General features: G+C 38.4%; 1 protein-coding gene across 1 annotated transcript in view; it reads right to left on the bottom strand.

Moving 5' to 3' along the window:
• LOC136871645 (uncharacterized) overlaps nt 1-20,205 on the bottom strand; it is a 79,942-nt gene that overhangs the window by 16,196 nt on the left and 43,541 nt on the right. Inside the window, exons 5-6 of the mRNA XM_067145124.2 lie at nt 15,965-16,083; nt 34-601 (exon numbers count right to left, since the gene is read on the bottom strand). Of these exons, the coding sequence (XP_067001225.2) occupies nt 34-601; nt 15,965-16,083 (687 nt within the window). The remainder of the gene's footprint in view (nt 1-33; nt 602-15,964; nt 16,084-20,205) is intronic.

Raw genomic sequence — 20,205 nt, 5'->3', positions numbered from 1 at the left:
GTGATTCAAACACACACAAATAAAATAACTTACCAGAATTTTCAAGAATACAGCGTAAAATACGTTGGATGCACATTTGCTGAAGACCAGCTTTCAACTTTCCAAACAGGAGCACTGATATATCTTCAATTTTCCTCATTGGAGATTCCAACTGAGCCAATGTGAAATATGTCTGGGATTCCAGCAATCTTTCCAACTCCAGCAGTAACTCAGGAGAACATTCAAAGAAAACTACTTCACTGTCATCAATGATAGGACATAGAGCATATGACAGGACTTTATTAAATAAATCAATGTTAAATTCATATAAGTCTTCTGGTATAAATTCTCTTGGAGAGTTAGTGACACATCCAAAGTGAATGTAAGGTGCCGAATTGCCCAGAAGTGGAGCAAAGATGGCTGACACTGCCCAAGGTAAACCAGCTGTTAAAGTGCGAATGTATTTTCCACCTCTATACCATCCACCCTGTGAAACGAGGGCTCGAGGGGAAGGGTCAGCTCCCTTCTTTAGGAGCTCCATAGCAACACGAGGTGATCCAGAGAGCATGGCGCGCCACAAAGCCGTGTGATCACAACAGTTTTGCTTACTAAGAGAAGAAATCTGAAAGAAAAACAACAACATATAGTTACTATTGAACTAGTTATTCAGATTTCAGTTATTTACGAGGGGGAGGGGGGGAGGTGCCTATTGAAATGGATATTCTCTATAATTTTAGTTCTATCTACACACAATTTCAGGAGTTGATTCCTTTTTTTTTTACGTCGCACAGACGCAGATACGTCTTATGGTGATGATGGATTAGGAAAGGCCTAGGAGTGGGAAGGAAGCAGCCATGGTGTTAATTAAGGTACAGCCCCAGCTTTTGCCTGGTATGAAAATGGGAAACCACGGAAAACCATCTTCAAGGCTGCTGACAGTGGGGTTCAGACCAAATATCTCCCGGATGCAAGCTCACAGCTGCGCGCCCCTAACCACACAGCCAACTCACCCGGTAGTTATTACTATGGCTCTAATTAATAAATAGAGGCACCTGTTTATCGCAAAGCACAGCATCGCAATATATTTGCAAAATTTTACAAATTTGGCTCAAAATACAAAACTACAAAATATGAAAATACAAGAAAAATCACAAAATAATTCTGAAATTATCTGGAATCACTCTTTGATTCAAGAAGCTGAATGAAAGGTGATATAGTAAATGATGAAGTCTCTTTTCTAATAAACAATTTCCCACCTTACGAGAACTTTCGTCAGAATTTCTTGACCCATACACAGTGTTTAGGAATCTAATAGTTCATATACATCAGGTAAAGATATTAATGTGATTGCCATTTTCCATTGCCTGAAATCAGAATATAAGCAGTTTGTGGAAGCTCCAGCGAAGGCTTTATGGATCCCAGTCAGTAATGTTGATAGTGAAAGGCAATTTTCAACTTATTGTAATACGTATAATGTTTGACAAGAGAACAGTTCTTATTCCCAGCAATATGGAGCTCATGGTATCTCTGTTTTTTTCATACTGATGTGTAAATTATATATGTAGGATGGGCCCTACTTTTTAAAGTGACAGGATATTTTTTCCAAACATCCAAGCTATGCTATATGTAATGTATGTTTTTAGCAGATGCATAGTAGGCATGTTCCTTGTACATATGCAAAAATGAAATATGTTTTACTGTAAATATGCTATCAACTGTCTTTTGGTTTGGGTGTTATTGCTGAAAAGTGGATATAAAATTCAGAGAAATTACTGATGAAATTAAATTAAAAATAGCAAAAAATATACCAAAATAACCATTTTAAAATGACAAAATTAGGCAAAACTTTTCATCACAAAGAGCATTACAAGTCTGTCTAAATACAACAAAATATTTCTGAAATTAAAGCTTTTTTTCCAAACATACATATAAACACATACAAATCTTCATTATAGATCTTCAGTGTTCAGTTTGTAAGCCACTGTAAATTTATTAAATTCCTTCACAAACCCCTATTTGTAACTAGCTCTGTGGCTTCATTTAGTTCCATACGTCTTATTTTTAGATAAACATCATTGTCTATTTCTCTTACACTCCATGACCGAATCCGTTATTTTTCTAGGTAACCTATCCTCCTCCTTTCATCTCATATGACCCCACCACCGAAGGCGGTTATGAATACCGCTTCATCAATCAAATTCATTACTAACATAACCTTTACTGCCTCATTCCAAGTAACCTCCTGCCATTGTTCCCCCTATTTGTACCAACGATCATTCTCACTATTTTCATGTCTGTTACTCCTAAATTATGAGCAAGACATCCTGAGTCCATCCAACTTTCACTCCCGTACAGCAACAGACCAGTGTAAAGATAGTTTCTTTCTTACAGAATACGGTTCATCACAACTGCAAGCTCACTGCATTAGCTTTATGTGCACCTAGATTCAATTTGACTTACTTTACTACCATCCTGGAAGAATACACATCCTAATTCTTGAAATGATCTACCTGTTCCAGTTTTGTGTTCCCAACCTGACATTCAATTCACTTAGATTTTTTCCCTATTGACATTTTTATCTTGAAAATACTAATTTACCTATCATACTACCTGCACTTATTTTCAAGTTCCAAATTATTAGATTGCAGGCTTTCAGCACAATCTGCCGTTAAGACCAAGTCGTCGACATAGGCTGAACCGCATACTACATTTCCACCATCCCTACCACTTTATACCTTTCAGGAGACGATCCATGTAAACTATGAACAACAAATGTGCATGATTACAGCTTTGTTTATCCCCCTGTAAGAACCTTGAACCAAGAACTCATTCTACCATCAATTTTCACTGCAGCCCTACTGTCAACATAAATGGCTTTGATTGCTTTTAATGATTCATCCTTAATCCTATAATCACCCTGTAAGGCTAATATCTTTTCCCTAGGTACTCTGTCATATGCCTTCTCTAGATCTATGAAACATTACTATTCCTTTCATAGCATTTTTCAGTTACCTGGCACATACTGAAAATTTGATCCTGACAGCCTCTCTGTGGTCTGAAACCACTCTGGTTTTCATCCAACTTACACTCAACCACTGATCGCACCTGCCCTTCCAACATGCCTGGTGTCTGGTGAACCATGTTCTCACTATTTTCATGTCTGTTACTCCTAACTTATGAGCAAGTTATCCTGAGTCCATTCAACTTGCACTCCCATAGAGCAAGAGACCAGTGTAAAGATAGTTTCGCCTGGGAGCAGACTTCTTTCTTACAGTCTGGTGAACCATTTTCAAAATGGTCCAAGAACGACAATTTTTGGTTCATTATCTTGAAACTTAGTTATTAGGTTAGAGATCTTAAAGAATTTTAACTGTAATATTACCAGGAATTGGCGTCCCTGCCTATGCGAGTCCCAGAGCACACTGACCCGGTGTGTAACATCTGGTAAGGGTCCCAGCTCAGGGTTACGAGCGAAGACCTCAACGGAATCTACAGCGGAGAAGATGGACTTCGGAACGGTGGAGATTGCGGAAGAGGCAGCCCAGTACTCGGGGAAGGGTATGAGTACACTATCCAACAGCAGCGTCTGTTTCCCAGGTGAGGGGTGGCTGCAAGGGTGTCTGTTCCCCATGTAAGAGGCAGCCTAGAACAAACTATGGGGCTTACAACCTCAGTTTTAACTCTGAGGAGCAGGCTGTTCTTGCCCTCCCACGTAACTTCAACTTAAAGCATGATGGAAACGTCTTCAGGAAAAACTACTCCAGGGGGTACCCAGAAATGGAAATCCCCCACTGCCAAGAGCAGTGCAACCTGGCCGTCGGATTCTGGAGAGCCTGGAACATCATGTAGGGAAGAGTCGGAGCTTCCCAGAACTTCAATGCAGAAGATTCGACCCAAGAAAAAACACCTTTTGGGAACAGTGAACATTAACACTCTTCTACAGGCCGGGAAATTAAAACAACTTACCAGTGTTATAAAGGAACGAGATATCTGCATATTAGCGGTACAAGAGACAAGATTTCTGGATGAAAATTCATTCGAGTCAGACGGTTTCAGAATCTATAAAGGAAAACCTGCAATAAGAAACAGCTCTAACATACCAATTCTTGGAATGGCTTTTGTAGTCAAAAGGAGCGTTACTGAGTCCGTCATAAACTTCACGTCACCAACGGAGAGGCTCTCAATTCTCTCCTTTAGATCTGGCAACAAAGCTTAAACAATCATCAACCCACATGCCCCTATAAATGAAGATAACAGGAAACGTCCAGAAAAGGTGGATGAATTTTGGGAAACTCTGGAAGATATAACTTCCAAAATTCCACATCATCATGTAAAGGTTTTGGTCGGAGACTTCAACGCTCAGATAGGCAAAGAAAAGAAACATAGAAAAGTCATGGGAGATTACCCAGCACACAGAAGAACAAACAGAAATGGCGAAAGACTGATTGACTACTGTAGACAATTCAACCTGAAACTCATGTCCACATATTTCAAAGCTCTCTCAAAAAAAGAAGAAAACCTGGGTTTCTCCTAATACAATGTTGGGTGAATTTCAGATTGACCATATTGCAATAACAGCACGAAACCAGAAAGAAATCCTAAATGTCAAAGTAAGGAAAAGCCTGAACATTGCTCCGGATCACTATCTCTCTGAGATAAAAGTAAGATTCCAGCCGAATAGATCTAAACCTAGACAGCAAAGGAAGCCCAGGATCAATATAAAGACTCTGGAGCAGAATAAATTGGAATACCAACAGAACCTCTCCAAACTAAGGATGACCACTGGGATGAAATCAGAGATTCCATGAACAAAGCTGCTGAAGGTTTGGGGAATCCTCCAAGGAAGCGGAAACATAGATGGTGGAACGAAAAATGTGACGATGCATTAGAAAGTAGACTAAAGGCGTGGAAGAGATGGCATTCGAACAGCAACAGCGAGAGCTTGGAAGACTTCAAGGAAGCAAGGAAGAGAACAGCTAGGATCATAAGAACAGAGAAGAGAAAATATAACAGGAATAGGATAGAGAAGATAGAAGAGGAATTTAAAAGGAACAACACCAGGGAGTTCTACAAAACCTTCAAAGAAGACCTAAAGGGATACACACCACCAAATCTGTGCTTCAGATGAACAGATGGTAGCATAGCAACAAATGATAAAGAAAACTGCCAGCTCTTGGCTGACTACTTCCAAACGCTGCTCAACTGTGAAGAACCGCATGGAAGATTGCCTGTCCTGAAACTATCCAATGAGAATCCAAATTCCAAACCACCAAGTCTAGATAAGATAAAATGTATAATCAGAGAGCTTAAAAACAACAAAACACCAGGGGAAGATGGCATTGTGGCAGAAATGTGGAAGATTGGAGAAGTGGCTGCAGAAAGAATACATCACCTCATAAAAGAGGTTTGGAAAACTGAAAGGATTCCGAACGATTGGAAATGTGCGCTTATCCACCCACTCCACAAGAAAGATAGCCGAATGGATATTAATAACTATAGAGGTATCTCTTTACTTTCAGTCGCGTACAAAATATTCTCCAAAGTGCTACTGAACAGGGTCGAAGAACAAATAGACTCCCTCATTGGAGAATACCAAGCTGGTTTCAGGAAAGGGAGGTCATGTACAGAACAGATATTCAACCTCAAGAGTATTCTAAGGACTAGAGCCCTGAGGGGCCAGAACACAGTGGTAATCTTTGTCGATTTCCAAAAAGCATAAGACTCAATTGATAGATAGACATTATTTAATATCCTAGAAGAGTTTGGAATCGACAGGAAAACAAGAGAAATAATAAAACAAACCCTGACAGATACCATCTCAATAATTAAATTTGCTGGAGAAATCTCTGATCCATTCCAAATAAAGACAGGAGTCAGACAAGGGGATGGATTATCACCCATCCTGTTTAACACTGTATTGGAGAAAGTTATAAGAACCTGGGAAAACTTTCTGAAATTAGAAGGTATACAGGGAATTCATCTTGGGCGCAAGGGACAAAACTTGGAAATTAAATGTCTGGCTTTTGCTGATGATCTTGTGCTCTCTTAGCTCAAAACAGAGAGGATGCACAAAGGATGCTGGAGCTTCTTCATGACACTGCGAAGAAAACAGGTCTCAAAGTCTCCTACGAAAAGACGAAGTACATGGAGTACCGTCATCAGAGAGAGAAAAGCATGGAAGTGAAGTGCGGAAAGGTTAGAAGAGTAGAAAAGTTTAAGTATTTGGGAGAACTGATCCAACCCAATGGACTAGACAAGGAGGCAAACAAGGAAAGAGCTAGAAAATTGGAAGTGGCCTACAGACTGACACAGAACAGGTACAATAAACGGGCAATATCCTACAAAGCCAAAATTAAACACTACAATGCTGTTGTAAAACCAGAGGGGCTGTACGGTTCAGAATGCCTTATATTAAATAAAAAGGGGAACTTAAAGAAATTGAGAAGGAATGAAAAATTCTGAGGAAAATTCTTGGACCTCAGAAAACGACGGATGGTACGTTGAGGAAAAGGAGAAATGAGGATCTCTACAAGTATTCCGAAAAGATCACGGACACAAAGCGAAAACGAAGACTGACATTTTACGGACATCTCGTCAGAATGAATGACAACCACCTGACTAAAAGGATATTTAAATATATAATTGGATTGAGGAGGACAACGAAATGGGTGGAGGAGGTTAAGAAGGACGCAGAAGAAATTAAAATAACATCAGAATTGATCCTCAACAGAAAGGAATTCAGAACTCGAGTTGATGACCGCAAATTTCATGAAGAGCAGCAGAAGAACAGGCCCAAATGTGTAATATCGGAGGAGCAGAGAAAAATAAGGAGTGAACGAATGAAGTTCTGGGAAGAGAAAAGAAGAAGACTGGCCAGAAAGCATTAAGTTTCACGCAGTCCACAGTTGGCCAAATTCGGAAGCAAGAAGAAGAATATGGTACTGCATCATAAAAACTTAATTTCTCATACTTTAATACAAAACATTTCTGAAAATGACCAATAATTATTAAAATGGATACTGCAAATTATGAATGCTACAAGAGCGCAAGTGTATACCAAAATCTGCTGCCAATCAGATTAAAACTATTATGTAGGGAGTGGTTTGAATGCTAGAAAAAGTTGCTTCCGAGTAATTCACACTGAAAGACGGCCTTCTATTAACATTCACTTCCGATTCAGAATTTTTACTGAAGGAGGTGGCTCAACTCATTGGTTCTCTATACTTAACTGAACACGTTTATTTCTTCTGCTTTTTCTGTCCTTAGACTTTCTCTTGTCCCTGCTATGAATGGTGTGAACACGTTGCTCATAGGGTCAGTTGGTGCATGCATTTCAGTGGGCTTGGCAGACTGATATGTAATAGCAACTTCTGACTCGGCGAGCAAAGCAACGGGAAACTACCTCACTCCCATTTCCCTAGTACGCCTCTTCAGTGATGCCTAGGCCATCTATGACAGCTGGTGGAAGAGCTGTTGAGGATCCAACCAGCCTTAGGGCTAATGACTGAACATACACATACAACAGACTTTCTCCAGCAATCATAGATTATAGACTTAACCGTATTACAAGTATAACTCCGAAAACATTCAAAAACACAGGTGTGATATGAATGTTTTCAGAGGACCTTTAAAAATGGTTGCACATAAAAATAAAAAACGATATAATCATCATGTACCCCAATTTCTGAAGTATCTGTAAGCACCAAATCTCATTTTTGGTTTCTGGACGATTTCTGGGCTAATATTTTAATAGGGTTATCCCTTAAAAGTACAGAAGTAATACACAGATTAAAGAGACCTGGTTTCAGTCTCCTGAAAAATATTTTAGCTCCATCTACTTCACAGCAAACTATAAAATGAGGAAATGACATTTCCAGCAGTATGAATCAGAAAATTAGGGGAAGAAAACAGTACCAAAATAATGAAAAATGGAGAAAAGCTGGACCAATCCTGAAAAGACATAAGAGTGACAAGGACACATTATTTGATGTGATCGAGTGAAGTTTGAAGAAGAGAATGTGTCAAAATAGGGTTGCATAAACTTGCGCTCACTTGTTGGAAGGAAGCCAGTAGGATGAACTAGAAAGAAATTACTGGGTCATGTGTACGAAAATATAAAAACTAGGCGAGACAAATGGGATACAGTAAATGGAAGGAATTACATATAAAATTATGAGACAAAACTGAGATAAAGTTCATGGTGAGAATAACATAAAGCATCTGGTAGGTGTGTCTGGGTTTCCATCGGCTAATCTCCAGAATCACTAAATGGATTTTGATGTAGGTTTCACTGTTGTATAGAGCATTTTCTGAGGAAAGTTTAAGTGTATCAAGCATTAACCTACAACAAAAGGGAGCTGAACAATGCTATTCTAGTGAAAAAAATTGCCATCCGAGCACTTTCTTGGTTGACGCTGCCTAAAACATTAACAACAGAACCCAAGTATGTACAGAAGAATGATTGAACATAAAAAGGTCTAAAAACAAGTCTGTAGCAGTACATAGCTATCTGTAAAAAGTAGGCCCAATAAGCATTTTTTAATGTTGTACTTTGGAGTACAAAATCAACCTGAAAATTATAAACCATACTTTGAAGTTAATCATGCATCTTAAACACAATATCTCAATAATCTTATTACAAAAATGTCCCCATAACCGTCCATCGGTTGCCTTTTTATTCTTACAATACTATTTGATTACGTAATAACATTTTTCAAATTGAATACAATGATATACTCAGTCTATTGCTTTAAAGTAATCAACTAAACATATTCTACAATATTAATGATATAAACATTTTAAAGTATGCTAAAAATTAATACAGTATGTCATAACATAAATGTGTAAATTTGTACCATTACACCTCTAGTAAATTGAAAAACGTTTCAGATAACACTAAAAACTGTCTTTTTTGGAAACTGTCTTGACTGGATGTCAAAATGGTCAAATGTTGATTTTGTCCATTCTAAATACATGAAAATCAACAAGGCTACAGCTTGTTTTGCCTTTAGCATTTTTAATAATAATCTTATTTGCTTTACGTCCCACTAACTACACTTTTATAGTTTTCGGAGACACTGAGGTGCCGGAATTTTGTCCCGCAGGAGTTCTTTTACGTGCCAGTAAATCTACCGACACGAGGCTGACGTATTTGAGCACCTTCAAATACCACCGGACTGAGCCAGGATCGAACCTGCTCTTCTTTTTGAGCTTTTTTTGACTGTTGGAGGCTTTCCCCATATCTTCTGTAGGCAGCTCTGACATTGTTCTTAGGTTATTGGTATTTTCTGGATGCTTTCATAGAATCATATTGCATTCTGAACCCTACGTTGTGCAACTAAGCTGTGTTCATGTACATTTTCAACAAGTAAATCTTTATTTATTGAAAAACCACTCTCAACAGTAGCATTTCCATGAGAAAAGATTAGACCAAGTTGAATAACTTGCCACAGTTCCTGATATTTTATGTTCCACATCAATAAGTCTGAATAAAAATCAATAAGTCTGAATAAAAGTCATCAAGTCTTGCAGATGAACTTGCATTTTCTAAATAAGTTTTGAAATGATGTTCAAATGTAATGTGTGCTTCACAACAAAGACTACTGTACTGTGTTTTAGCTTTTTGAGCAAAAACATCAGAAATTCTGTTAGCAGTGTACAATGATTCTAATAATGTGTTAACTCTCTGTTTTCCTCGTTCTGATTGACTGAATATTATTATGGGCTCCAAAGATGACAAACCTTGTACAGTTCTGTACTTAATAGGACATTTTTCTAATAATTCTTCAGTCACTTTGATCAGTATAGTTTGACACTCTAATCTGAACTTTTGAATATCAGTTTCCTTTGCTTTGATTTCTTTAAGAAGTTTTTTTGGTTTGGAAACCGATATCAATATCTTTCAAGTCACGGTAGTTGAGCTTATCTTTTAAGTCCAAGAATAAGAGAGCAGATGTACTAGAAGGTAGAGTCTCACTTCTTATGAACCTCTCCAACAAACTACGTAAAATAATTTGCAAATCTGTAAACAAAAACAGAGTTAGTGGATCCTAAGTTTGAAATTTTCTTAGAAATGGTGCACATTCTAGGGAGATGTTTTTGAAAAATGCCACTTTGCACTTAATGAAACTGTCTTTTGTTTGTTCTGAAATATTTCTTAATGGTTTTGTATTCAAAACTTTTCTTGAATCAATGAATTCCTTAACACTATCAAAAATGTTTAAAAGTCTGTCACTACATGCCACATTATCGAACCATCTAGTGGTACAGTATTTTAAAGGAAACACTGTATTGCCAGTAAGAGTGGTATATTCTGCACGGCGGGCAGGAGAATCACTGAAAATGTAATATGCATCTCGCAAAAAAAAGTCATCCACATTCCACTTTGCAGCTAGCAGACCAGACCCAATCGCTCTATTTATCACATGTAGCCCATGAACTCCAACATTAAGAGTTTTTTTCCCATCAGGATTCTCTTCTTTTCTATCTTCTAACTTTTTCATAAAACTCAAATTATCATTTGGACCATCCACTGAAACGTGAAGTTTTTTTTTCAATGGATGAATTCCTGCACTAAAACTTTAAAGTAAATCTTGTGCAGTAGCTCTGCCTGAAAACACACTGTTAAAATACTCCATACGTACTCTACTCCTATTGATGTCAAAAAACCTAACAAATATATCCATCTGTCCCCTTTGTACTATCTTATTTAATGACTCATCGAAACAGAGAACGTAATCATCACACTGTTGCAATGTATCTGAGTTAATCGGAAAAATGAGGAGCTAGACCATAGTTTGTAACGTATTTGCACTTTGTGGCACCCATTTTAAACTTCAAAGCAACTGAACTGTCAGGGAACATTAGTTTGAATGTTTCTCCTCCACATGATCATGAATTTAATGAAAACTTGCTATAAACAACTTTCAAAGCCCATATTGCTTCCGCTTTTGTAACATCGTCCTTTGTGCAAATTGATTCAACTGACTGTTGAGCGGATTTCAATATCTCAGGTTGGGGTGAAAATTCCATACTTTCTTGACTAGGTGGCTGGATATTTACTTGACTCATACTAGCAACATTTTCTCTTGAGGTACTTGTAGAAGCACAAAAAAAGTTTTTAACGGAAGATTGGTCTTCTTTCGTTTTAGCTAAACTCTCATGAATTTTTCCTTTACTATGAAATATAACAACCTGATGACAGTTGATATAATTGATTTTATGAAAATGTTGCAATGAACTTGTGAAATGGTAGGTCCTTTGTTTAACTAGCCTGTGAATTGGGGAATGATTTTACAGTCTAACAATTGGTCATTAAAAAAGGTTTCCTTTGATGATGTCATATTCAAAATGAACCCGCAAAACAAACAAAAAAACTTAGTTTATAGAAAATTAACATAAAATATACTTAATCATGATAAATTTTTGTATACAAAAAGACCTTGCAGAACATATTTATAATGAATTACTAAATATCTATAACAAAAATAATAAAAATAAAATGTCCCCTTTGATGGCAAATCTCTGCAGCCTTTAAGATAGAGGTAGAATTATCTCCTGTCTACCTTTATATCTTAAAGGCATAAGGCAAATTGTTTTATATCATCATGGTAAGTATTATGTATATGAAGTATAATTTATATGGTTTGTACTTTTGCAGTACTTATTGAATAAAAGTTGAAGTATAGTAAATGGACACTTACAGTGTAATTCAAACATTACGGTTCAGTAGTTAAACCTGAAGCAACTTATGCAAGCGAAACTCTAACCAAAGCAACAACAGATAAAATCAAAAAAATAGACGGAAGGATCATTAGGACAATCATCAATAAAAAACATCAAGTACATGGACAACGGAGACTGCTGCCTAATGAAATTGTCTATCGGGAAAATGAATAAATTGTGGATAAAATGAGAAAAGGGAGAACTGCTGTTTTCAGCCACATAGTAAGACTACCAGAGATCAGACTACTGAAACAAATATTCAATTTCTTTTGGAAAAGTAAAACCAAGAACAACTGGTTCGCTGAGGTCCAGAATGATTTAGAAGAACTGAATATAACAATGAAACAAATTGCAGAGAGAAAAGAGAAGAGGATTCTAAGAAGTAGAGATACAAGACTAAAATTAAAAACAGCCAAACAAAAACAATACATCATTACAGATGAAGATAGAGTGGCCAGGTCAGAAAAAATGAAGTAGTTCTGGGAAGAGGAAGTTGAAAAAACATTACAACTAATATTGTGAAGACTGTAGTGTATATGGATTGATTTAAGTACTCCAATGTGGGCGTAAACTATGGAAATAAATAAATAGTGTAAATTTTTTTTTGCTAGTGGCTTTACGTCGCACTCACGCAGATAGGTCTTATGGCGATGATGGGATAGGAAAGGGCTAGGAGTGGGAAAGAAGCGGCTGTGGCCTTAATTAAGGTAGAGCCCCAGCATTTGCCTGGCGTGAAAATGGGAAACCACGGAAAACCACCTTCAGGGCTGCTGACAGTGGGATTCAAACCCACTATCTCCCGGATGCAAGCTCACAGCCGCGCGCCCCTAACCGAACGGCCAACTCGCCCGGTATAGTGTAAATTAATGCAGTTCTTGATTAATTCTATTTTAAAAAGTAATAACAGACATTTAATTTACTCTATATTTATTACCTGAACTTGATTACAATTTCTTTCACCAACAGTTATCAAGAAGAAATCGTACATTTGTTGATGACTTATCACAGCAACAAGCGTGAGCAAATGATGTAATTTAAAAATCCCCAACTTTTTTTTAAAAGACCTAGCTGTTTGCCCTGATTTTCAGCATTTTTTTCAGTGTTTCACTGACTTTCCCTGAACTTTCCAAAATTTCTTAATTTTCCCCGACTTTCCAGAAATTGTGAACCATATATTTCTACCACCTGTTTCCTTACCCAATTCTTTCTTCATTCCCTACAAAAAGAAACAAATGTCTACAATAACAGATGCAGTGGAACTGTATATGAAGAGCTCAGCTAATATCATACAAATGATGAAAAACAATAATGTAAAACGTACGGTACCAGAAAGTCGCAGAAGGAATGTTCAATGTCACGTATTCAGTCTGCAAAAGGACAGTCAAGGCTTTAAAACTACATACATTATCATTAAAGACTGTTATGCCTTTCAGCGTTCAGTCTGCAAGCCTCTGTGGATTTACTAAACGTCGCCACAATCCTCGATTTGCAACTAGTGCTGTGGCCTCATATAGTTCTATACCTCTTATCATTAAATCGTTAGTAACTCAGTCTAAACATTGTCGTCTTGGTCTCCCTCTACTTCTCTTACCCTCCATAACAGAGTCCAATATTCTCCTAGGTAACCTATCCTCCTCCATTCGCCTCACATGACCCCACCACCGAAGCTGGTTTATGCATACAGCTTCATCCATAGAGTTCATTCCTCAATCAGCCTTTATCTCCTCATTCCGAGTACCATCCTGCCATTGTTCCCACCTGTTTATACCAGCAATCATTCTTGCTACTTTCATGTCTGTTACTTCTAACTTATGAATAAAATATCCTGAGTCCACCCAGCTTTCGCTCCCGTAAAGCAAAGTTGGTCTGAAAACAGACCGATGTAAAGATAGTTTCGTCTGGGAGCTGACTTCCTTCTTACAGAATACTGCTGATTGCAAATACGAGTTCACTGCTTAGCTTTACTACACCTTGATTCAATCTCACTATATTACCATCCCGGGAGAACACACAACCTAAATACTTGAAATTATCGACCTGTTCTAGCTTTGCATCACCAATCTAACATTCAATTCTGTTGAATTTCTTACCTACTGACATCAATTTAGTCTTCGAGAGGCTAATTTTCATACCATACTCATTGCACATATTTTCAAGTTCCAAGATATTAGACTGCAGGCTTTCGGCACAATCTGCCATTAAGACCAAGTCGTCAGCAAAGGCCAGACTGCTTACTACATTTCCACCTAACTGAATCCCTCCCTGCCATTTTATACCTTTCAGCAGATGATCCATGTAAACTACGAACAGCAAAGGTGAAAGATTACAGCCTTGTCTAACCCCTGTAAGTACCCCGAACCAAGAACTCATTCTACCATCAATTCTCACTGAAGCCAAATTGTCAACATAAATGCCTTTGATTGATTTTAATAATCTACCCTTAATTCCATAGTCCCCCAGTATGGTGAACATATTTTCCCTCAGTACCATGTCATATGCTTTCTCTAGATCTGCGAAACAAACACAACTGCCTATTCCTCTCGTAGCATTTCTCAATTACCTGGCGCATACTAAAAATCTGATCCTGACAGCCCCTCTGCGGTCTGAAACCACACTGGTTTTCATCCCACTTCCTCTCAACCCCTGATCGCACCTTCCCTTCCAAGATGCCAGTGAATACTCTGCTTGGTATACTAATCAATGAGATACCTCGATAGTTGTTGCAATTCTTCCTGTTCCCTTGCTTACAGATAGGTCCAATTACTGCTTTTGTCCAATCTGAAGGTACCTTACCAACACTCCATGCTAACCTTATAACTCTATGAAGCCATTTCATCCCTGCCTTCCCACTATACTTCACCATTTCAGGTCTAACTTCATCTATTCCTGCTACTTTTTGACAATGGAGTTTATTTACCATCCTTTCCACTTCCTCAAGTGTAATTTCACCAACATCATTTTCCTCCTCCCCATGAGCTTGGCTGTTCGCAACATTCTCTTTCTATATCCTCAACCTGTTTATTATCTACTGTTCGAAACTTCTCACTAATCATATCTATGTACTTCCGTCTAATTTTCTCGTCTGGAGATTTTCTACCCTTATTCGTTTGCAGACAGATTTCACTTTCTCTACCCTAGGCCTAGAGATACTTAGTTCACTACAGATTGATAGTGGTCTGTATCATCGAAAAATCCCCGGAAAACTCGTACATTCGTAACAGATTTCCTGAATTCGAAGTCTGTTAAGATATAGCCTATTATGGCTCTGGTACCCCTAGCCTCCCGTGTGTAGCGGTGAATAGCCTTATGCTGGAAGAATGTATTCGTAACTGCTAAACCCATGCTAGCACAGAAGTCCAGCAAACGCTTCCCATTCCTGTTTGCTTCCATATCTTCCCCACATTTACCAATCACCCTTTCGTATCCTGCAGTTCTATTTTCAACTCTCACATTGTAATCGCCCATTAGCACTATTCTATCCTTGCTGTTGACCCTGAGACAATTCTCCTCCTAATTCCTCCAACTGACGAATCTACCCACATCATTCGCTCATTTACATGCCTAACAGAAACTATGTTCCGTGCAATGGTATTCCTGATAAACAGCCCTACCCCATACTCTGCTCTTCCCTTTCTAACACCCGTCAAGTACACTTTAAAATCTCCTATCTCTTCCTTGTTATCTCCCCTTACCCGAATATCACTTACTCCTAACACATCCAGATGCATCCCCTTTGCTGATTCAGCCAGTTCTACTTTCTTTCTTCCATAAGCCCCATTAATATTGATAGCTCCCCATCGAATTCCATTTCATTTGCCAAGTTTTTTCCAAGGAGTCCCTCGCCTGTCAAATGGGAGTGGGACTCTGTTACTCCCATAGGTCCGAGGCTTGCTTAAAATGTTCTGAGCTCAGTAAATTCATGAAGCAGGATGCTACCCTACTTACACACAGTCCAAGTGAGGATCTCTCCTCTAACGCGTTATGGACCACCGGTGGATTGTATAGCCCTAGCCGCCTGAGCACAAGGAGGGCCATGATTCGGAATATGTCTGAGATGCCCACTCCCATTCCATAGCAACTGGTATCCAGAGTCTCAGGTCCACTTACTACGCCACTCAGCCAGGTTCACGAACTAGGACGTGACTACAGTAACCCACACCATGAACCATGGTTTTAAAACTATGTGGTTTAAAATCCAAGGTTTATGAAAAATGACATTTTATGAATTCAATGAGTGAAACAGAAAAAAAAAAAAACTTACATCAGGATTAACTTCCAAAATACTATTAAGTATGTCCAGGGAAGTATCTAATTCAGCATATGTAACTAGGTCCATCAGAGGTGTTGTTCTGTGTGCATTGCAGCGATTCAAGTCACCGCCTGAAAAAATAAATATTTCAGTTTAAAGTGTTATGACGGGTTTATAAAAAATAATGATAAAAAATAAACCTCAAAGAATAATTTACTGACCAAGTAAATAAATCTGCTTATTAAAACTGAGTGTAATGACATAGCAGAAAGTCAAAATGTGGTCATGTAGTATTACTTCAATGTATATACACCCGCTTTCCATAGAAGTTGGAATGATCAGCGGTACAAGAAGACAAGGTCGCCAGAGGACTTGTTGGTTAGACACCATTAAAACAGACACAACTCTCACCCTGGAACAACTAAAGGAGGCAGTGTGGAACAGGACAACTTGGAGAGCACTAATTCATAGAATCGCCGATGGTCGGATTCGAATGAACGGATGACATCACATCATCATATACACCTGCTATAAGTTCTGTCAGTAAAATCCAAACGCACTGTAGTATGGCAATTGTGAATGAAGGAGTGTGGCAATGCTGAATGTTGTCATCCACAGGGTCACCTTCATGACTCCACCAGTAACTGGCTTGCAGCATGCCAACAGCAGGCAGCAGTGAAAGATTAAGTGGGGAGTGTACAAGGATTGTATCGCTGAATTGGCATTATCACATTGTAGAAAGCAAACTAAGGAAATATTTTCTACACTGAAACTTCTTGGTATCAACAAACGATTTGTGTTTTGGACAATAGCACTGTTTAAAGAAACGGGTGTGATTGCATCAGATCAGGCCATCCTAGGTGTGTATGCAGAAAAGAAGTTGTAAATGCCGTTTGTGCGAGGATTTGACGCAATCCTTTGTGTAAACAAAACAATTTTGTCTTGTGAAATGAATGTATCTCCACAAACTATTGCATGTATTTTGAAGGATGATTAACGTGTTAGTGCATATAATAGATACACACGGCAGGTTCGATCGCAAGCTTTGTCAACGACATGGGGAGAGCCAGTATCGAGACATCCTATTCACAGATGAAAAAATATTCACTGTGGAAGAGTCATTTAACAAGCAAAAGGATTGTGTTTACGCACAGTCCTTTGAGGAAGCAAGAGAGAAAGTTCCACGTGTGCAGCGCGGACATCACCCTGCTTCTGTCATGGTATGGTGGGTGGTTTTCTGGCGGGGAGCATCAGAGGTGCATTTTTGCAAAGGTGGAGTAAAGACTTCTGCAGCTGTCTACCAGACAATGTTTTAAAGCTGTTTGAAGGGAAATTGTGGATATTTCAGCAAAATAGCACTCCTGCACACAAAGCAAAAACTACGCAGCTGTGGTTGGGAACCAATGTTCCACAGTTCATTGCTGCTGCTGACTGGCCTAGAGGAAGTCCAGACCTCAATCCATTGGACTATCCTCTGTGACAGAAGGTCAAGGCATCGCAATATCGAGATGTTAAAAAAATCAATCACATCAGCTGTCAAAAAAATTCCACTTGGACACAATTCGTGCAGCTATTGATGAGTGGCCTCAACGTATTCGCCCATGTGTTTCCACATATGGTGATCATTTTGAATAAGAGTGTGTTCATTCTGTAAAATTTTTGTGATTTTTCAGAACATATGTAATATTAAATCATTGGCATACTTTGCCGCCTGCCAGGCAACTGTGCGTGCAGTGACCATTCATACACAGATGCCTTGACAGGCAGACTACTGGGAGGTAAGCTTTCTTCGACTAGTTCAAGCCTTCTGTCCATAGATGGCATACAGTATACCGTCTGTAAGTTAAGAATCTGCTCTCTCTTGAAGTTGGAATGAACATCATAGATCACATCACGCAGCAGGCAATCGCTCTCCAAGTAGGGTGATTACCCGCTTGATAATGAGCAGAAATGACTGGCCCTAGTAAACACTGTATTACAAGGAATACAATCGAACATATATTATGGGATAGTCAGAATGAATTGGGCAGTGAAGTAGTTTTATAAAATTAAAAAGTAAAATGGCGCCTGTAGTTGAACGTGTGTGAAAGTGCTCCGTAATTCACCTACCGAATATCAAAATATATCATACATATTTACCGTGAGTGGGATCCACTAGATTTATAAATATATATTTCATTTTTAGTGCACCAAACATGACCCTCAAAGCTGTGAATGAGAAGATTAGTGAATTTGAAAGACGTATGTCTCAATTCCAAGGGCGCCTGGAGGAAGCTCTAACTGCTACTACTAACAATGCCACTAATCCCAAAGAGTTGCTACGTGTGCTTGAACGTGACTTCCGTGACTTTCGAGAATAGATTTCAGCGGAAATATCCGATTTGAAGAGAAATACACGTGAAATTGAACAGCGCCTTGAGATACACGAAGCATTGTCAGATGAAGCGGCCCAATACAGCAGGTGCAATTGTCTCCTGTTGCATGGTGTTAATGAGACTGCTGATGAAATGTGTACAGCAAGGCCATCAGAGATAAACTGCAGATTGACCTGAATATTGACTGCATTGATCGATGTCACAGATTAGTGCAACAACAGAGATAGACTGCTGATGTGGTGACATCAGGAAACAGGCCAATTATCATAAAATTTCTTAGATATCAGCAACGAGATAGAGTGTGGTGTGCTAAGCGGCTGCTAAAAGGCACTAAAATTCTTATTACTGAATCTCTGACAGCTACAAGGAAGGAGATGTTCCGCAAGGCACGTGATATATTTGGAATGCGTAACACCTATACGCTAAATGGCACGGTTATCGTCCTCACAGCCGATGGAAAGAAGATGCACTTAAACACTCCTGCAGAATTAAATTCTTTGATTAGACAGTTAGGCAAAATTAGCACTAGGAAATAATTATGATTGCGTTCTTGTTATTGCTATGGTATAGTAGGCCTATTCTATGTTTTAGGTTAGTTATGGTTAGTAAGTGTGTGTGTTTGTATGAATTAGCTGGAAGTTATATTTTATGCTATGTCGAGGTAAGCCGCTATCTGTTTATTCTCAACTTCTGCCTGAGGATTTAAGTATAACAGTGTCATTCACTTCTATCGCGAGCATAGACTTGAACACAGACACCACCCCTCCTTTCTCTTTGGCACCGACTTTTAGTTTTACTCCTCTTACCCCTCTCTTTTCCCAGATTCTCTCTTCAGATCTATCTGTTCGTAGTATTTTAGAAACTGAAGTGAAAGCATTTCCACGCGCTTTGTTGTGTGCTCATGTTAACAGTCAATCTATTGTGCTCACCATGATGAACTGAAAGCCATATTTGAAAACAGTTTATTTCATATAATTGCTGTAAGTGAGAGTTGGCTATGTAGTTCAATTCCTTGCAGTATGGTTGAAATACAAGGGTATCGTATTCATCGATTTGATAGGATGAGCAGGAATGGAGGTGGTGTTGCGTTGTTTTGTAAGCTTAAACTCAGGAGTACAGTGGTAAAAATTTCTACCACTACTACAAATCCTGTTCCTGAATTTATGTTTGTTGAAATTATTATAGACACTCTTAAAGTACTCATTGGAGTTGTATATAGGCTTCCAAATGCAGGGGGCATTGGTGAGTTAGAGGACGATTTAATGAGACTTTTACCATCTTATTATAATTGATTATACGTGATTATACTAGGCGACTTTAATACAAATTTGTTAACTCGGACTAGTGAAACAATACGCTTTCGAAACATTTTTCTCTCCTGTGACATGACAATACTGCCCTCGGAACCAACTAACCACGTTCATAATTCCACCATCTCTTCTGATACACTAATTGATCTCATGATAACCAATAATCCACATAAGGTTCTTAAACACGGTCAAATACCTGTTCCTGAAATATCAACTCATGACCTTATATACTTAGCGTATTCGCTAAGAGTTCCTAAATATAGGTCGAAATACGTGACTTTTAGAGACTTTAAAAATATAGATTTCCATCATCTAAAAGAAGATGCATGCAAATGTCCTTGGGGTGATAACCAATAATCCACATAAGGTTCTTAAACACGGTCAAATACCTGTTCCTGAAATATCAACTCATGACCTTATATACTTAGCGTATTCGCTAAGAGTTCCTAAATATAGGTCGAAATACGTGACTTTTAGAGACTTTAAAAATATAGATTTCCATCACCTAAAAGAAGATGCATGCAAATGTCCTTGGGGTGACATAATACTAATGAATGATATAGATAAA

Source organism: Anabrus simplex, chromosome 4, assembly GCF_040414725.1.
Source record: "Anabrus simplex isolate iqAnaSimp1 chromosome 4, ASM4041472v1, whole genome shotgun sequence".
NCBI lineage: Eukaryota > Metazoa > Arthropoda > Insecta > Orthoptera > Tettigoniidae > Anabrus > Anabrus simplex.
This window is presented reverse-complemented; position numbering and strand designations above follow the sequence as displayed.